The sequence below is a fragment of the Chelonia mydas genome, chromosome 9, assembly GCF_015237465.2.
Source record: "Chelonia mydas isolate rCheMyd1 chromosome 9, rCheMyd1.pri.v2, whole genome shotgun sequence".
Taxonomy (NCBI): Eukaryota; Metazoa; Chordata; order Testudines; family Cheloniidae; genus Chelonia; species Chelonia mydas.
The window spans coordinates 40,856,612-40,877,604 of NC_057855.1; the positions used below are offsets into that span (position 1 = coordinate 40,856,612).

The 20,993-nt window shown below is 39.8% G+C and overlaps 1 protein-coding gene across 5 annotated transcripts in view; it reads left to right on the forward strand.

The window, feature by feature from the left end:
• Positions 1 to 20,993, forward strand: part of NMNAT3 (nicotinamide nucleotide adenylyltransferase 3) — a 79,156-nt gene that overhangs the window by 48,626 nt on the left and 9,537 nt on the right. For all 5 annotated transcript variants that reach the window (XM_037908998.2, XM_043522333.1, XM_037908999.2 and 2 more), the window contains 2 exons: positions 9,527 to 9,710; positions 17,516 to 17,625. In XM_037908998.2, the coding sequence (XP_037764926.1) occupies positions 9,527 to 9,710; positions 17,516 to 17,625 (294 nt within the window). The remainder of the gene's footprint in view (positions 1 to 9,526; positions 9,711 to 17,515; positions 17,626 to 20,993) is intronic.

The following is a 20,993-nucleotide window of genomic DNA, read 5'->3' on the forward strand; positions in this document are numbered from 1 at the left end:
ATGTGCACTTACGTTTGTAGCTCTCAGCCTGTCCCTAAAGCCAGAAATTTACCGTAAGAAACTGTGAGGGAGAAAGTATCAGCTTGGTGACGCAGGAGAGGCCATGGAGAAATGACCTCTGAATGGTGGCAGTTAGCCAAACTAAGGCAAGGTCACAGGTTAAAAAAAGGGGCTATTAAAACACACATGCACACCCTGAGGTAGTAATTGGGGTAAGCAGTAAAATGTGACTAAAGATTCATTGACAAAAGCCCTTACGCTGACCCCTTGGGACTTGGCTATTGACTTAAGCAATAACCAGGCTGCAAATGAATACTAAGTGATTAATGGGACTTGACATCCATAAACTAAACAAAAGAGTTGTGAACCTAACCTTAAATTGCCTTTATTATGGTGCCAGAAGGAAAAATATTTACAGTTTCCATAAAATTGGTACTTGCAATAATTACATTAGAACATTTTACAAGTAATTTGTAGTAATGTTTATTAATTGACAATAATTTATAGCTACTTATAATAAATGAATACTAAGCCAAGGCACAAAACAAGACAGAACAGGGGGGCTCAAATCAGTATCTTAGATGTCTGTATACTAATGCAAGAACTATGGGAAATAAGAAGGAAGAACTCGTAATGCTAGTAAATAAACACAACTATGACATAGTTGGCATCACAGAGACTTGGTGGGATAATATGTATGACTGGAATATTGGTATAAAAGGGTACAGCTTGCTCAGGAAGGACAGGCAGGGGAAAAAGGGAGGAGGTGTTGCCTTATATATTAAAAATGTATACACTTGGACTGAGGTTGAGATGGAAATAGGAGACAGACTAGTTGAAAGTCTCTGGGTAAGGATAAAAGGGGTAAAAAACAAGGGTGATGTTATGGTAGGGGTCTACTACAGACCACCAAACCAGGAAGAAGAGGTGGATGAGGCTTTTTTTAAACAACTAACCAAATCATCCAAAGCACAGAACTTGGTGGTGATGGGGGACTTCAACTACCCAGACATCTCCTGGGAAAATAACAGCAGGGCACAGATTATCCAACAAGTTCTTGGAATGTATTGGACACAATTTTTTATTCTAGAATGTGGAGAAAGCTACTAGGGGAGAGGCCGTTCTAGATTTGATTTTGACAAATAGGGAGGAACTGGTTGAGAATTTGAAAGTGGAAGGCAGCTTAGGTGAAAGTGATCAGGATTCTAAGGAATGGTAAGAGGGAGAACAGCAAAATAAAGACAATGGATTTCAAGATGGCAGACTTTAGCAAACTCAGGGAGTTGGTAGGTAAGATTCCATAGGAAGCAAGTCTAAGAGGAAAAACAGTTGAAGACAGTTGGCAGTTTTTCAAAGAGACATTATTAAGGGCACAAGAGCAAACTATCCCACTGCATAGGAAAGATAGGAGGAATGGCAAGAGACCACACTGACTTAACCAGGAGATCTTGAATGATCTAAAAATCAAAAAAGAGTCCTAGAAAAAGTGGAAACTAGGTCAAATTACAAAGGGTGAATATAAAAAAATAACACAAGTATGTAGGGGCAAAATTAGAAAGGCCAAGGCAAAAAAGAGATCAAACTAGCTAGAGACATAAAGGGTAACAAGAAAACATTCTACAGATACATTAGAAGCAAGAGGAAGACCAGGGACAGAGCAGGCCCGTTACTCAATGAAGAGGGAACAACAATAACAGAAAATGTGGAAATGGCAGAGGTGCATAATGACTTCTTTGTGTCGGTTTTCACCAAAAAGGTTGGTGGTGATTGGACACCTGACATAGTGAATGCCAGTGAAAATGGGGTAGGTTCAGAAGTTAAAATAGGGAAAGAACAAGTTAAAAATTACTTAGAGAAGTTAAATGTCTTCAAATCACCAGGGCTTGATGAAATGCATCCTAGAATACTCAAGGAGCTGACTGAGGAGATATCTGAGCCATTAGTGATTATCTTTGAAAAGTCATGGAAGATGGGAGAGATTCCAGAAGACTGGAAAAAGGGCAAATATAGTGCCCATCTATAAAAAGGGAAATAAGGACAACCCTGGGAATTACAGACCAGTCAGCTTAACTTCTGTGCCCGGAGAGATAATGGAGCAAATAATTAAGGAATCAAATTGCAAACATCTAGAAGATAATAAGGTGATAAGTAATAGTCAGCATGGATTTGTCAAGAACAAATCATGTCAAACCAACTTGATAGCTTTCTTTGACAGGGTAACAAGCCTTGTGGATAGGAGAGAAGTGGTAGATGTGGTATATCTAGACTTTAGTAAGGCTTTTGATACAGTCTTGCATGATCTACTCATTAACTCACATGATCTACTCGAAACTAGGGAACTACAACCTAGATGGAGCTACTATAAGGTGGGTGCATAACTGGTTGGCAAACCATTCCCAGAGAGCAGTCCTTAATGGTTCACAATCATGCTGGAAGGGCATAACGAGTGGGGTTCTGTAGGGATCAGTTCTGGATCCGGTTCTTTTCAGTATCTTCATCAATGATTTAGATAATGGCATACTGAGTACGCTTATAAAGTTTGTGGATGATACCACGCTGGGAGGGATTGCAAGTGATTTGGAGGATAGGATTAAAATTCAAAATGATCTGGAAGAACTGGATAAATGGTCTGAGGTAAATAGGATGAAATTCAGTTAAGACAAATGCAAAGTACTCCACTTCAGAAGGAACAATCAGTTGCACATATACAAAATCGGAAATGACTGTCTAGGAAGGAGTACTGCGGAAAGGGATCTAGGGGTCATAGTAGATCACAATCTAAATATGAGTCAAACACTGTAACACTTGCAAAAAAAGCAAACGTCATTCTGAGATGTATTAGCAGGAGTATTGTAAGCAGACCACAAGAAGTAATTCTTCTACTCTACGCCACGCTGATTAGGCCTCAGCTGGAGTATTGTGTCCAGTTCTGGGTGCCACATTTCTGGAAAGATGTGGACAAATTGGAGAAAGTCCAGAAAAGAGCAACAAAAATGATTAAAGGTCTAGAAAACATGACCTATGAGGGAAGATTGAAATAATTGGATTTGTTTAGTCTGGAAAAGAGAAGACTGAGAGGGGACATGATAACAGTTTTCAAGTACCTAAATGGTTGTAACAAGGAGGAGTGAGAAAAATTATTCTTTTTCTTAAAAATTATCCTTAACCTCTGATGATAGAAAAAGAAGCAATGGGCTTAAATTGCAGTAAGGGAGGTTTAGGTCGGACATTAGGAAAATCTTCCTAACTGTCAGGGGGGTTAACCACTGGAATAAATTGCCTAGGAAGGTTGTGGAATCTCCATCGTTGGAGATTTTTAAGAGCAGGTTAGATAAACACTTGTCAGGGATGGTCTAGATGGTGCTTGGTCCTGGCATGAGTGCAGGGGACTGGACTTGATGACCTCTCGAGATCCCTTCCAGTCCTATGATTCTAATGACCATTATCCATTTCCCAAATTATATATATTCTTTATGATGTTTGGGTGTTCTTTTAGCTTTTAATTACTTTAAATAATTAAAATATGCTAAGTAATTATTACAACTATTTGTTGATTATAAGTAGCTCTTAGAGAACACAAGTAAATAACAAGCAACAGTTTCATTTTGGATCAGCAGGAACTTCACATTCAAGGTACCTTTGAAAATCAAGCCATTTATTTAGGTGCCAAAAAGGTTTTGGTGCAAAACATTAGGCACTCGACTTCAAAAACATTGGCCAATGTCCATTTAACACAAAGGGATTAACCCATCTAGCTGAGACAAAAAAAGTGGTAACTAAATTTCAGAGATTACCCATGTAGATTGTTTATACAAAAGAGACTTCTGAGCAGGCCAAGAAAGGGAAATTGCCATAGGGGTATTTTCAATCAGAAATTCTCTATTTGCCAGGAGTCAGAAGACAGAGAGTAGTAATCTCAAAGGTACAGTTCTATTCTGAAAAGTGACAACATAAAATTAGCATGTTCTTACCTGATTCTTATTTATATTATAGTAGTGCATAAAGGCCCCAACTGAAATCTGGGGCCCATTGTATTAGGTGCTCTCCCAAAGAGGTTGCAGTTTAAGTAGACAACACAGACAAAGGAAGCCTTATTTTACCTGTAGCTGAGGCAGAGAAAAATTAAGTTAGTTGCTTACAGTCACACAGGAACTGTATGGGAGAGCCAGGAATTGAACCCAGGTGGCTTGGGTTTCAGTTGAGCTCTTTAACCAGAAGACCATCCTTTCTCCATTTCAATGTATGTATTCAGAGTCATATGTTTACTTTATTGGCTGACATTAGTTTTTAACTACTTGTTCTACCTCTTATCGCTGCAGCACCAATATAGCTAAGGGCAACCTCTACACCCTGAGCTAGGGGTGTGATTCACCTGCTCGTGTACTCATACTCACACCGCCTCTTATCGAGCTAGCATGAATATAAATTGCAGTGTGGCCACAGCATCCCACGTAGTGGCGAGTGGAGACACAGCTGAGTCAGGTTAAGTATTACCCACCAATTTCAGGCAGATTTGTACTTGCCACAGCTCAGCCGTGGCTTCGCTGTGCAATTCTTGCTACTGCAGCTAGACTTCTACTCAATGCGAAAGCAGAAATTTGCCTTCAGGACCTTTATTACTGGTCAGGTTTTACTGGTGACAAAGCCAAGGAAGGAAGGAAATAACTCAGTTTAGCTTTCATATCCCAGGTTGAGTTTATACGGCTGGCAGTAAGGAAAAGCTCTTTGTATTTGTAAACTGAGCAATATCACCAGACAATAAATATGGCCATTTTTACAGGGTACCTTTAAGTCATGAAAGCCACACAGTTTGAATCTGCTGGCATGAAGACAGCTGGGGAGGTCTGTTACATTATTTTTAAAAGGAAAGAAATGTCATTGGGCTTAGTACATATTCCCAACAGGGGGACAACAGCCTTTCTTTGAGACCATCTCCCATATACTGGAAGAATTTACAACTCAGTACATTATAACAGGAGATCTCAATTTTACAATATATCCTAAACTAGACAGGTCAGATTGCAGCTGGAGAGAGGATAAAAAGACAGGATAATACCTAATGCAAATAAAAAATGACAAAAAAGAATCAGTAAGATTATTAAAGAGTTGGGTGGAATTAAGAGCAACCATGAACACCTTTTCTCCCTCATTCACATCAGCTATACCACATCTGAGAGTACATAATAGTATGCATTCTTGCTTGCAATGCATTCCGTAATGTAGGCAGAGATGAACCAGATTGTAGGGCCAGGCGATGCCCAAGTAATAGTAAAGATAAATATTGGTCAGACTTCAGGGGCACAACTCCCAATCAACAACCACTGATTAAGACATGATGTGTTTTTGAACTCAGATAAGTTAGGAAGATATTTTCAAATCATGATGCAAGTGGGCCACAGGCTCTGAAATGATAAACTGTACGTTATAATATCAGGAAGGGTGGAGGAAAAGGCAGAGAAGCTAAAAGAACTCAGGAGAACAAAAGAGAACATTCGAATAAAAATCCTGAGGAAACCTGCAATCCTAAGAGGCCAGCTAGACACAATTCTGTCTGAAAAAACCAGAGACTTTAATAGGCTAGAGCAAAACTGCTGTGGGTAAGGAGACAAAGCAAATGAATGACTCATATCTGAGGGTGGAAAGAGAGCAGAAATCCTTTATATCCGAGATCAGAAGGGGAGTCTACAACACCAAACAAAAGAAATATCTGGAATCTTTGAAGATTTCTGTTTAAAAAAACTTTACCAAAAAAAAAAAAAAAAAGGTAGTATGAAGATACTGGCACTAGAAAAAGTAGGATTCTCATGCTCAAGAAAAAAAAATCCCACCTCAGAAGTCTTTGTTATTTTGTAGTCAACTAAACTTTGTTAGTTTAAAGTAAAAATTGATTTTTAAAAGCCCATGTTAAATACAAACACCACGACAAACAGTAATTGTAAAGATTCAGGGTGACCACAGATGGCACCCAAAAGAAATTGATTACTAAAGACAAAGTTTGAGTGCTCATTTGAGGGAGGAAAACCTGGACAAAACTGAATTCTGGTTATTTTAAGGATAATTATTATGGGTGATAGGTATCTTATTGTAAGCTCAGTTTCAGGAGAATTGTAAGTGATAGTTGGAGTGTCAAGAATATTTGGTATCAATGTACTAAAATGGAACTGAAGTCTTCTGGTGGAGGTTTGGGAAAGAAACAAGAATTCAAGTAGAAAATATAAGTACCAATGTTGAATAAATGCTTGTAAATCTTAGAAATGTAGGGCTCAAGAAGTCATGAAGTCCAACCCCCAGCACTGCAGCTGGACCAAGTAAACCTAGACCATCCATGACAGGTGTTTGTCAGGTTTGTTTAAAAACCTCCACGGATGGGGACTCCGTGATTTCCCTTGGGAACCTATTCCAGAGCTTAATTACCTTTACAGTTAGAAAGTTTTACCTAATATCTAACCTATATCTCCCTTACTGCACATTAAGCACATTATTTCTTGTCCTGTCTTCAGTGGGCATGGAGAACAATTGATCATTGTCCCCTTTAAAATCGCCCTTAATATATTTGAAAACTGTTATCACATCCCTCCTCAGACTTCTTCTCTTAAGATTAAATATGCCCAGTTTTTTTTAACCTTCCTTCATAGGTCAAGTTTTCCAAGCCTGTTATCATTTTTGTTGCTCTCCTCTGGATTGTTTCCAATTTGTCCACATCTTTCCTGAAGTGTGGTGCCCAGAATTGGATACAATACTCCAGCTGGGGCCTCACCAATTGCCTCCCATGTCTTATATATGAGAGTCCTGTTAATACACCCCAGAGCGATATTAGACTTCATTGCAGTTGCCTCACATTGTTGACTCATATTCAGTTTATGATCCACTATAGCCCCAGTTCCTTTTCAGCAGTACAACTGCCAACCCAATTATTCCCCATTTTGTAGTTGTACATTTGATTTTTTTTCCTTTCTAAGTGAAGTACCTTTGCACTTGTCTTTATTGAATTTCATCTTGTTGAATTCAGACAAATTCTCCAATTTGTCAAGGTTGTTTTGAATTCTAATCCCATCCTCCAAAGACCTTGCAACCTCTCCCAGGCTGGTGTTATCTGCAGATTTGATAAGCATATCCTCCACTCCATTATCCAAGTAATCAATGAAAATATTGAACATAATACCAGACCTCAGACTTGACCACTGTGGGACTGGATACTCCCAGTTTTACACTAAACCATTGATAACTTCTCTTTGAGTATGGGCTTGCATCCACTTTATAGTAATTTCATCTAGACCACATTTCCTTAGTTCGCTTTTGAGATTGTCATGTGGGACTGTGTCAAAAGCCTTACTAAAATCAAGATATATCACATGTACTGCTTCCCCTATCCACTAGGCCAGTAACACTGTCAAAAAATGAAATTAAGTTGGTTTGGCATGATTTGTTCTTCACAGATCCATGCTAGCTATTCCTGTAAACCTTATTATCCTCCAGGGTACAAATTGATTAATAATTTGTTCCAGTATCTTTCCCGGGATCAAAGTTAATCTGACTGGTCTATAATTCCCTGGGTCCTCTTTGTTCCCCTTTTTAAAGTACCAATGTGTGTGTATATCATGCAGTGGAAGGTCAGACCTGCTAAGATGTGTAAGTTACTTCAGAGGACATAAGACCTAATTCTGTTACAGCTAATGGAGATTCTTCTTTACCTCTGTGGTTTTTAGAGCAGAAGATTCTGATTTTCATCATTGCTTACCCCACTGGAAAGATGCAAATCTAGTTCAGACTAAAGATCCAGGTGTGTACATCTAACAAAGACACAGTACTTTAAGGTACTGCAATTAAAAGTAATTTCCCCTTACTTGGATAATGTGACCACACTCCAGCTTGAGCTTTTAGTTCTTTTATTAAATATATTTGCTGTGGCATATAGTTATAAAAGAACAAATATATTCCGCCTTATTTTTATAGAAATATTGAAAACTAATTAACTGAAGCCCAAAAATGAAAATTGTTGAATAGTATGTTATAAGCAAAGTACCTAATATAATGTAAATACAATATATGAATCCATACTGTATTGCAACTCCCTCCCTAACTGGGGATCTATTATAGCACTATATTATCAAAGCAGTTGATTTATTTATCAATGTTATTAATAAAAATCTCATAGGTAGCACTGTAAGTTTACACAACAATTAAAATATTTTATGTACCTGTCATATATTGTTCAACACTTTAGATGAACCTTCACCATATGTAAGTGAAAATGTTTTCACTTTCAGACTGAGGTGGATTTAATGACACTTACTTTCCAGCTCCACAGGCTGCATTGCCTATATGAGGATGGTTTAAAAGAGAAGATACTTTAAGCTGGGTTTTTCAAAGCAAACAGGCATGCAAATCCTGTTGAATTGTAATGGGATTTGTGTGCCTAACTCCCTTAGACTCTCTTGAAAATCTCACCCCAATGTATAAAATGAAATTGCAAGCTATTAGATTACAGTGTCATGTTCAAGTATCAGAAATGAATTATGAGGCTCTCAGGATAGCCCTCTTTGTAGAATAATAGAGATTGGCCGCAGCAGGGTGATTTGATTTTTTTTCTTTATTCAGTAATAAGTAAGTTATAAAGAGATCTGTTTTTATTTTATTTTCTCCCCATATACCTTAGAATACCTATGTTAGATTCATAAAGATCTTAGCGTGATCATTTGTATTTATTGAAACATCTCTATTCTGCACTCTGTTCTTATCCATTCTAAGGACGTGAAGCTCATGTTGGAGCTGCCTTTCTCTGCTGTTTCTATTTGGATGAATGCTATAGCTTTTGTGGGAAGATTTTATCTGCTTTTATTTCCTGACTTGAATTTGGGGCTGCAGAATCTGACTATGACAGCTTATAGCTTTAATGATTTCATTACATTACAGTAGTTGGAAAATACGGGCATATTTTCACATTTAATTAACATGATCAACCAGATGGAAAGCAGGTTTCATGGCAGATAAACTCGGCAAGGATGTTTTTCCAAAGTGTTTTAAGTTTTGTTTTAAAACACCTTCATCACCCATCCTCTGCTATACAAAAAATAGAATTTTTGAATCTACTGATTTGACTGGTTTGTGCTATTAAACAATACAGCAGAAAACTGCTCCGATTTTACATAGTGTAATTCTTGTTTTAGCCTGATGAGGAAGCACGATAATCTTGTTAAATGATACGCGTGAGATGCTTGGAAACAAACTTTGGTCAATTAAAACATTCATCATCTAGGCTGTCTGAAAGCTGCAGTGGTACAGTTACTTGAACTAAAAATTCATTAACCTTCTCTTCAGTGAGCTTGACAAACGTTTCTATTTGCAGGAAGTTATATACTCATCCAGCTTTCCTTTTAATATTGTCCAATGGAGTTAACATATCAATAATAGAACTTAGATCACAGAAGAACAGGAACATTACTTTTCAGTGTTTACATAAATTCCTTTTTATCACCATTTTTAAAAAAAGATCTAAAATGCTGATTTTCTTTCTTGTCTTCCAAAGGAAGGTACCGGGTGATTGAAGGTATCATTTCTCCAGTCAGTGATAACTATGGAAAAAGAGGCTTGGTTTCAGCAAAGCACCGGATAGCAATGGCTCAACTTGCACTGGAGACATCGGACTGGATTAGAGTGGATCCATGGGAGAGTGAACAGGAGAAATGGACTGAGACTGTAAAGGTGCTGAGGTAATTGTGTTTATTTTTATTCATGGAGTTGCCAGAGGCCTCAACAGCTCACAAGGAGCAGCATTTGTCATGTCTGCATTTTAACAGGGCTACAATGCAATGGAAAGGGCAAAGTATGTTCACTAGGACAAAGTACTAGTTGGGTAGGCCTTTTAGACCATTCACTTAAACAGAAACAAAGGGATGTGATTCATCTTTGCCCAGAGATGAAAAGCCTCTTACGGATTGTTCATGAATCATCTGCTTTGTGATAAGGATGCTAGGTCTGTGGGCTACGAACACTCATGAACTAAACTTTTTTCTCTGAGCAGGATTCTCACTCTGGAATCTAGTGTTCCCTAGTGCAAGGTGGGTGGAACTCCCCAAACTCTCAGGATTTTTAGTCTATAAGAGTAGTATTGGGTTGTGGCACAAGTTCCACTACACACACCCTTACGCTAGTGGTCACACACCATCCAGGACATTACCTGCCACCATGGGAACCTTTCAGTGAGTTCCTTCTTGATTAGAGTCACTGAAGAAGCTCCATGCCAAAGTCCATGTCTCTTCACGTGTTGCTCCAGTTCTTCAATACACTCAGCACTGATCTTGCTTTGGGGTCCTTTTCTGCTGTGTCCCTCCCCTGCCTTCCAGTCAGGTCCAGTTCTTTTTGCTGTTATGGTGTGGCTGGCCTGAACTCAAGAACGATGTCGAGGCTCATTTGATCCAAGGTAGGGTGGTTTCCTCTATCTGCCTCAGGGCTGTTTCCATCTTACACAAAGCAGTTATGTAGTCCTCACTTCATAAGCTTGCGAAGCACTGTTGCTTGAATTCAGTCTGTGGGAAAGAATCCTACTCTGGTCGTTCAGTACTGCAGGGATGTAGGGGAGCCCAAACTCTCCCACCTGCTAGAGTTTTGTTAGCATGCATCTTGAAAGCTGTCAAAAGGTGACGGGTTTTGGTGTGTATCTTACCTCTCTTTTATATTCTTCTCATTTCTTGGCCTCAGCCTTGTTCTTGCTTCCTGTTGCAGTTATTTATGGTTTCACTTTTGACCTTTCTTCAGTCTCTGAGAGGGAGAATTCTTTCCAGGTGCTATAGTAAGAGAAGATTACTGTGTAATTTTGCTTCTCTAAAGATATCTTTTTGGCAGGATTTCTTCAGGGTGGCGGTGGGAGATATCGTTTTCTACTTAACCAGGAACTGACTGGACAGTTCCAAGAGAAGCTGGGGGTGGGTGGAGTGTGTGTGGTGTGAGACCACCAGTAGTAATATGACATGTGCCTCAGTGTACTTCTGCTGACATTGGGGATTTAGAACTTGAGATCTTGGGGAGTTTCCCATCTCACATTAGGGAGCACAAGAGCCAGCTGTGAGACTCTGACCAGAATAATGCTTTCAGAGAAGCCAAACTACTAGGTAAGTAATTCTTCCATGTTGGCCTTGATGACAGTTCTAAAGTCTGCCTGGCATGCTGGAAGTGCATATCTCTGGATTCTAGTAGGGGGGAGGGAGAGAAACAAGAAAGAAGCTAACACTTAATCTAGAAATATCTTTTGAGAGGATTTTTATTGGATTTTTAAACAGTTGATTTTGGTGCATACAGGTGATTAAGGAACAAGTTTTCAGCCATGGTCTCTGAATTTTCATGGGCAAAATATGTGTATGCAAGCGTCTTGTATGCATATGTTCACAGGTGAAAAATTGAGTGAGTTGTCTGAAAATTAAAGTACCTGTACATGTTTAGTCTACATGTTTCTGTAATGACATACCTACATGAGTTTACGAATATTTATAATTTTCATTACTTAAAGATCTTATCCACCCAGGAGGATAGAAATTAAGACTATGAAAGCACTAAAACCTTTTGATTGTGGTCCTGATCATCACTTTTAAAAAGGAATGCTATCATGTTATAGGCCCAACATCTACTACTAATATTTACATACAGTACCTATAAATGACACACACCTTTACCTATGATGTCACTGTTCTCACATGCAGTGTGTGTCCCCTAAAGATGAAACCAATATCAGCCCTCCAAAACCAGAGCTTGAATGGTCTGATAACCAAAGTGTTGATTCTGAATGACCTACATATTCTGCCTCTTAGTCTTAAATTTTCAAAAGCAAACAGTAATTTTGGATGCCCTACTTCTTAGATGTCTGACTTGAGACCCATTAAAGGGGACTGGTTTTCAATTAAGTGCACAGGACTCAAATTGGGCACCCCAAAATTGAGGCACACCAAATCACTAGTCACTCTAGAAAATTGTCCTTAATTTCACCAGGTAAGTTTAAGAAATTAAGTAATATTAAAGGGACATTGTTCTTAGGTCACATGGTCTAAATAGGTTAGGAACCATATGGCTGTGAGAAATAGAGAAAAAACTCTCCTCGCCAAGGCCCTTCTGGATGGATTAGTACAAAGAAACAGAAGGCTAATATAACTTGCAAACCAGTCTACTTTCTTGAACTTCCACTGAATTAGTTGAGATATTTTTGCCCTCAGTACCATTTTTTCTGCATGTTTATCAGTTCAAATCAGTGCTTTGAAGGATTTCTTACTGAAACTCGCAACTAGTAAAACCCAACTCCATGGCAGCTGCCGTTTTTTTAAAACCACCTGAACTTGCTATGTCCTTTTGTCTGAAACCTTACAACTTCAGCTATACACACGCACACATACATATAAATAAATACATTATGGTGGGTGTATCACAACATGTTTTACTTCTTGTCCTATTTCTATTTCAGAACATAGAAATTATAGAAGGTTTAGCCTGTATTTTATGAGAGACCTCCAAGGAAGATGAGTGTGCTATAGCTATGTTGTTGATTCAACATTCTCAGCCACAGCCATCTGTCCTCACTATGGGATGTGCTTTTTCTCCCTCTGATTAGAGCCAGTTTCTAGACCTGTTGCACAAAGCTTAGAGGCTCAGACAAAAACCTTCCAGGATTGTCCGGAAAGTAGTGTCAATTAGGCATGTTATTCTTCTCTTGTTTTCCTAAACAATCATGTTGCATCATTCCTAAACAACTGCTGCTTTCCACCAGAGAAGCAGCTGCAGTTTTTCAAGGTGAAGTGAGCCCTGTGGTTATCCAGGCCTTGATCCTACAAGCCTTCTGTACTCACAGCTCCCTTTGAAGTCAGTAGACATGCTGCTTGTAAGCATTTGGTTTGTAAGATACTTTGGAGTCCTTTGGGAGAATAGGTGCTGTATAAATGTAAACTATATATGTATATATTTTGTCAGTGATTATAACCACAGTCTCATGTGAGCAACCAAGTGCACAATCTGTACAGAGAGAGTACCTGAAGAGAACTATGAAGAGATTTGAGGCACCAAGAATTTGTGCACTAACAATTCAGGTGGAGAGTTCACATATTAATGTGATAAACTGTGTTAATTCTGATTTCTTTGTAGCTTTTTACCCATCAAAGAGTTTAGAGCGCACTAATAACCAAGTTTTATTGTGACAATTTCTCATGCTTTCTTTTATTAATCAATTGTTACCTAAACGCTAAAATTAAAGCAGGTAATAGAAAAGAAAAAGTGAAACAAGCATTTTAGCAAGAATAAGAGTAACAGTTTGCCTCAAAGCAGTGACTGAGCTCTCTGCTTTCTAGCTGAAATAAGCACTAATACCTGATGCCTTGTGCTTAATCCAGTCCCTTAAATATAAATTCAGTGTTTTGGTAAAATGGCATGCCAAGCAATCTTAATTGTCACTTCCATTTTTGTTAAAGAAATAATAGGGATGGAGCCTCAGCTAGCATAAATTGGCATATCTTCATTGTAGAGCTATGCCAATTTATACCAGTTGAGAATCAGGTCCATACAATATACTCTTATCCTGCTTACTTAATTAAGGACTGATTGCTTTCCTCACTGTGTGTTTCTCTATAATTTTAGTAGCAAGCTGAAAGATATTCTGATACCGGAAAAAAGGGGTAAAAATCAAGCATTACTGTACATAGCTCTCCCTTCTCATCAGCAATTTGAATCACACACTTTACTGTGTTGGTATATTGTGTCCTGTTAGGGGGCATGGGAATAACTTACAGTTCTGGGTGGGTTTTTTTTTATGATTAAAAATGTGGTAGCAAAGCAAAATTCTAATTTGCATAAACATGATTTACATATGCTGATTTTATGCAGGCAATGTAGATTATTTTGCCTGATGTTTTGGGGAATGTGTCCCTGAAATTTGTTGAGGGATCGAGAGGCACAGTGAAGATAAAAAGTATCTGTTTAAGGAATTTTCGTTCCTCATTATGGGTATGATTTGACAAAACATCACCCTGGCTGCTGTGCCAATCGAAGGCTTCCACAGCTTTGCATTGCCTTGTATAGGGAGAAAGATTAATAGATTTTATTCCCCTCACCCGACTCCTGAATTACGTTCTGTGAGCTTTTCTCACTGTGGGTCACAGTAAAGGCATTTTTGGTGGATTGCTAAAATCTCCTCTGGTTGTGAAATAAATTCTAACATGAGTAGCAGGTCCTGCAATGCAGAGGGGAAATGAGAATTGTTCTTTGTGAGTTTCAGGTTTTGCATGGCAGTGCAATATGTTCCTCATGCACCATGAGCTGGGGAGGAAGGGACTCTCTGGATCTAATTCCAGTCAGTTACGGCATATTGTGTATATTTCTGAGTATAAAACAGTATTGTTAATAAACACAATGAACTAAATGTTGTACCCCTGTTGTGACTGAGGCCTGATTGCAGTGTATTTACACCAGGGATTAATTTAGAACAGAGAAATTAGGTTTGTATTGATATTAATGATCAGACATAGCAATATTTTAATTCCACCAGTAATGTAGGAAGCATTCTCTGGAAGAAAGAGAATAGATAAATTTAAAATTGCTGCCTTTTATCCCCCATGTTTTACTGTAGTGTTTATAATATAATATTGTGTGTTTCTCTATAAAACATGATACATATGTATCTAAATAAAGTTGTATATATAAATTCAGAAGCCTGGGAATTTGTAGATTAGTAGGTACATTGTGGCATTGTTTAAATGAAAAGCTAACAGCCTTTACAATGTACACTGTACAGAGTCGCTGTTCAGTTTTTGTCCTATACAAAACCCCGGTCCGCAATTAACTTTGTGCAATGGGTTATTGAAGGATTCTGGATTGCATTGCATTGATTAATGCATTGAAGATTGTGTTAATATAGTAAGAGTTTCATACTGTAGATTGATGCCTTGCATTATATATTTCTTCAACTCTTATATGTTTATAAAAAAGGGTTTGATTTTTTAAAAAAATTTACATTGTAAAATAACGGCAGAAACCGTTACAACTGTGTTTTATATTGTTTGAAGGGGGGAAACTTAAGTCACCTCTCGGAATACCACCAGGAGAGATGTCGGGGATCACCAGTGAATTTATACATAACATATAGCCTGAGTTAAGGAAGAAGTGTTACCCTTTAGTCTTTCTGGCCTCACAGCGGTGCTTTTAGATCTTCTGTGCTCACAGATGGAGTGGGGTAGTAGGGCTGGAGGCAGAGTGGGGAGCTGGAGCTGGATAAAACCAGGAATTAGGAGTGGAGAGTGAAGCAAGGGAGAAACAGGACAGGTGAGAAGGAGCAAAACCCAAAAGAGAATGCAAAGAAGTAAAAGACTGACAAAAACAAAGTAGTAAAGGAGAAGAATGCAGAAATATTTACTTGTGGCCTCACTAATATATTGTGAACTGGAAAAAAAAATTCTATTGGCCATCAGGGAACTGGACTTGGCAAGCTGGGGATTGGGAAAACTGTGCGTTGGGATTTACAGAGCCAGCAGAAAGCCACTGATGACCCATTTATCCAGGCCCTCATCTTCCCTCTAATATCTTAAACCCCTGCATCAGGAGTCCCATTCCAGTAGTCCTGCTGATGTCCATCGAAAAGGGTCTTACCTCTAATGTTCATTAAGAGATTTCATTCAGTGGAGAATCTGTCTTCTCAGGCAACTTTGGCTAAATTTCTTACCCTCTCCTTACTCTCTCAGTGCTACCAGTTGGTAATGGGGACTAACACTGGGGTGGGCAAACTTTTTGGTCCAAGGGCCACATCAGGGTTGCAAAACTGTACAGAGGGCTGGGTAGGGAAGGCTGTGCCTCCCCAAACAGCCTGGCCCCCGCCCCCTATCCACCACCTCCCACATCCTGCCCCCTGACTGCCCACCTCAGAACCCCTGACCCATCCAACCCCTCCTGCTCCTTGTCCCCTGACTGCCCCCTCCCAGGACCCCTCCACCCCAACCACCCCCTGAGACCCCACCCCTTATCCAACCCCCCCTCCCTGTCCCCTGACTGCCCCGCCCCCTATCCACACCCTCGCCCCCTGACAGGCCCCTTGGGACTCCCACGCCTATCCAACCCCCATCCCCTGACCACCCCCAAGAACCTCCACCCCATCCAACCCGCCCCCTGCTCCCTGTCCGTTAACTGCCCCCCCTCCCAGAACCTCCGCCCCATCCAACTGCCCCCTGTCTCCTGACTGCCCCCCGGGACTCCCATGCCTGTCAAACTGCCCCCTGCTCCCCAACCCCCAGAACCTCCGCCCTATCCAGCCACCCCCTACTCCCTGTCCCCTGACTGCCCCCCGGGACCTCCTGCCCCTTATCTAATCCCTCCCACTCCCTGCCCCCTTACCATGCTGCTCAGAGCGGCAGGACTGGCTTATTGGAAAGCCTGGGAGGTGGGTGGGCACAAGCCGTTCTGCCCTCGCAGCAGTGTGGCTGCAGGGGAGGGGGGACAGCAGGGGAAGGGGCCGGGGACTAACCTTCCCGGCCAGGAGCTCAAGGGCCAGGCAGGACGGTCCCGTGGGCCGGATGTGACCCACGGGTCATAGTTTGCCCACCTCTGGACTAGAACATGGTCGGAGGAGGATTCTTGTAGGCCAAGTATATTGAGGAGTCGAGTTTGCAGCTCTATAAAGGCAATCTCTCAGTCTGGCATACCTCCCATAGATGGGAGTCCCATTCTAACAGACCGTAGCTGGTCTGTTGGATTGGGACTCTCACTACTGAAGATAGTCAAGTTGCAAGGAGACTGGTGTCAAGGAAGCACAGAGACAAGTAGGAGTGGTAAGGGCTATTGCCTGGAGACAGAGCAGGAGGGCTGGCGAGGCAATGAGAGCAAATGTAAGTTGCTGGTGGATCTGGGCAGCTACGTCAGCCTGTCTTTGTAGGGTTAAACTCACTTATGACACACAAGGCAATAACTCCCTTTGCATTTAAATTTGAAAAGTAGCCATATCTGGAATCTCATGAGAATTATGTGTTTGGAGTTTCTGGGAACTGTGGCTCTTTAACTAAAGGAACCAGGAAAATAAATAAATAAAAAGGTAGACTCTTGGGGAATGAGCTTTGGAAAAAAGTATCATTTTTAAAATCTCCTCTCCAAGATTGAATATTTTAATAAAATAATAATAATGGAAAGTCTGTGTTTAATATGGAAACTAAATGTAACAATTAAAATGAAAAATGGAGGGATTTTAATTCTGCTTTAAGCAAAAATCTCAACGATGCTTTAAATGTGGAGTTGCTACCATAGCTGCCGTAATAAGTAGAGGGCTTTAAAAGGGACTGGGGACTGTAACCAGTACATGGAACTTTTGTGTATTGTGCATGAATGTTAACTACCATTGATACTAATCTTGTGACGTAGAGAATGAATATGGTGAATTCTTCACACATCTCATTAAAGTCTAAAGTGCATAGAAGCAGACTGTGTTCTGGAAGCTGAAAGTGCCAGGTAATTGCTTTGTGTATCTCTGAGAGGATTACCTCACACCAAAGCCTTTATTTTAACACAGGCACCATTATAATGAGTCGCTCAGATCGCTCCAGTTCAGGAAGGAACTCATGAGAAACAATTGGCCTATAGAAAGAGCTACTGAGGATTTCCTTTCTTCATTGGACCCAGGTTTGTTTGTTATGGTAAACAGTGATCGTTGTTTTAGAAGTGAAACCAATTCACCTTTACCAGATTAACCTAACTGCGGTGGGAAAGTTGGACATAGTAGCTCATTCTTCTGATGGTTGGAGCTTTATGCCAAAAATAAACAAATCCAAATGCCTTCAGAACTGCAGCTTCACCTTTGGTTGTAGTGATTGCCATATTAAGATAAAATTGTACTCCATTTTGGGTTGGTATTTTCAGGTTTTGGGTTTCTAATCCCTGATCAGTCTTTTAAAAATCTGAAATATTTTCTCTTGAAGCTGTAACTGTGAGAATATGAGTTGCTATCAAGCTGATCTTACATAGAGGGAATGAGCCAAAAAATGAGGAAAAGGTTCAAAAAACATATTGAAAAATATAAAATTACTTCTCATTGTAATGCTAACATTGGACTATGTGCAAGAATGGTTCAAAAAGTGCATACATAGTGCCCCAGTAGTATGTTAATTTATTATTTATTTATTTTATTGCTACAATTTTGGGTAGGAAAACTCTAAAAATACTGAATTAAAAACAAAAGAAATGCTCTACTTGGGGATTTTCTATTTCATCATTCTACTCCCTGGGTCTGTGGTTTGTTGAGACACTACTAGATTTCTGAGGGCATTTACTTTTGCCCCCACAGTACTTGAAACGTTTTTAGGCATAGATAATCTCTCTTCTCTTACATTAAAGTTTCTCATGATGACATAAGGACTTTAAAAGCTCCCGCTCTTCCAATAAGCGCTGCCTAGAGGAAGGTTAAGTTACATGTTGACAGATTGCCCAGAAGAGAGTCACAGTGGATCTGTTTTTCCTCATCTTGATTATGCACAGAATAGGAAGAAGTTGCTTCCCTCTCAAACCATACACTGTAGTTGGATGAATTCATCACTCGTATCTATGACTATGAAGATATTATAACTTGGCACTTCCAAATGATATTTCTTGCTGCCAAGAAACCTCTGGAAAGCAGTTTTTTGAGCTGCATCTGACTTTCCACTTGAATCTTGTCATTGTCACTTGCTAAGGCAGCCGTGAACCCCACAAGGAGAGACTGCAAACTTCTGGTTATTGCATCCACTGACTGTAACATCCTTACATAGTCTAAGAAGGTTTAATTAACCACTGATGTGTGACGGATTCACATCAGTAACTGCCACTGGTGTAAATGGGTTAATAGACTGCTGAATGCAACTGTCTTTTGACAACTGTAAGACTCTTCTCTGTAGCCATTGTGAATTGAATAATGATCTGGGTAGCACTTTATGTAACAGTAAAAGGAAAACACTAATTTTCAAACGGATTATTTAGTTTCCCATAAAGTCTTTCTCAGTTTGTAGGTGATTTACAGTCGACAGGCCAAATTTACACCTGCAACCAAGATCCACTCAATGCGGCACAGACTGAGTGGGGCAGTGAGGGTATGTCTAAATTACAGCTAGAAATGAGCCTCCCAGCCTAGGTAGACAGACTCAGACTAGCTGGGCTCAGGGTAGTGTGCATCTGTCTACTCAGGTTGGTAGGCTTGCTCCCAGCTGCAGTGCAGACATACCGTCAGGGAGCGTCACGATTCTCTGCCCATCCCCAGACACGAGTTAGAGTAGCTAAGGATTGCTCTAATCTATGCCAGCTGGAACTATCTGGAGATAGTGGGAGCACAGTGTGATCTGGTCACTCACCCTCCCTTCCCTCTACACTGGGCTGCTGTGGAGGATGGCATATTTGTTGCCTGTGTCGTCTCTACACTCTCTAGGAAGATGCAGGAAGTTTCTGCTCCTTTTGTGCCACATGACAAAGAATCTGGGCCATTGTCAGCATTTGCCAAGAATTGCTATACAACCTAGACCAGGAAGTCGCTGCAGTGTCTCAGTACTCCTGAGAGAGAGGTTAGTAAATGCTGACTTTTTAGTGGCAAGCCAGTGCAACTATAGAATTCTCAGAGCCGTATGAAAAAGTGGAAATGGGTGAATTTGGGCTTTTCATCATCTTTGCAAAAAGGCTTAATAATCAGAATCTAATGGCAGGTTTGTGAAGCGTGATGAAATTAAGTTTAATTTTGCATACAAAAAAGTTGAAGCAAAATTCCAACAAATACTTTGTTTTTTTGCAAAATGTACGCAAAATAACACCTAGGGTTTTTTGTACAGCCTAGTTGTCCTAATTTTGTCCCTCACTGAATTCATCTGTACTTAATGTACATTGTAAATAAAAGGGGCCAATGAGGACAGATACAGACATCTGGATTTTAGACCAAATGACTGCAGTTTTATTAATTCTACAATGGTATTGCTACTCGGTGCAACCCATCCTGGCAGCAATGGAAAGGAGGAAGGCCATCGATGTTCCTTATGTCATCTGCCTTCCTCCTGAGCATCCCAGCCACAGGACTTTACAGCCACCTGAAAACAAGGCCTTATCAGAACCTGCATTATTCTCAAGGTATGTAACCTATGATGATCTGGAAAACCCTCTAGCCTCATAGGATGCCTCAGACTTATTTCACCTTCAGCCCTTTTTCTCAGGGTTGTGATGATGTAAAATGAAGATAATAGCTGCTGAAAAGTTAACTCGTTGAGAATCTCCAAATTATTTTTCCTGATGGCACTGGAACTTTTTGCTGTACTTTAATTATTTATTTAATGATGATAGTATTCTTTTCAAAAACTACAGTAAATACTATAACAGTATTGTTTGCTAATAATTTGTAATTTGTTTGCTAATAATTTGCTTTGAAAGGACTTAGAAATGATTTATGGTGGCTGATTCCACGTTAATTCTTCCCTCAGTCCCTTGTATGATATTCTGGCAGGGTTTCACATTCTTGATAGATTCACTGAATTAAGCTTCACATACAGTATTTCTTTTTCTGCTTATGAGACACTTGATCTTCGTTTTATTTGAAATTGAATTCCTTGCATTTCAAGTCTCCAAGTTGCCTTACATGAATAAATTTGGCACCTTTCAAATGCTTTTACATGGCTTAGTCCAACAGCAGTCTTTCTTAATTAAAGCTTGCTGGATCTTAAACCAGCTCCTTTCTTTGTGTTAATGATTGTTTCTCCTTTGGCTAACCCTGTCCTTCTTCCCTGAATGACATTGCAGAGTACGGTAGTTCATTTCTGTCCATTATTGATTCAGTCACACCAATCAAAAACTTGCAAAAATTTTCCCAGTCTTTCTTCTTTTTGGATTTATAGAGACATGGCCTGAAATAAAGGCTGTTGTACTCATCAAAAATTGGAGCACTGGTCTGTGGGCATTTGGGCTTTAGATCTATTATCAATTGTGAAAGGTGCAGATCATTATTTTGCAGGATGTCCTTGAAAGTCTAAGGACATTATTTTTTTCCT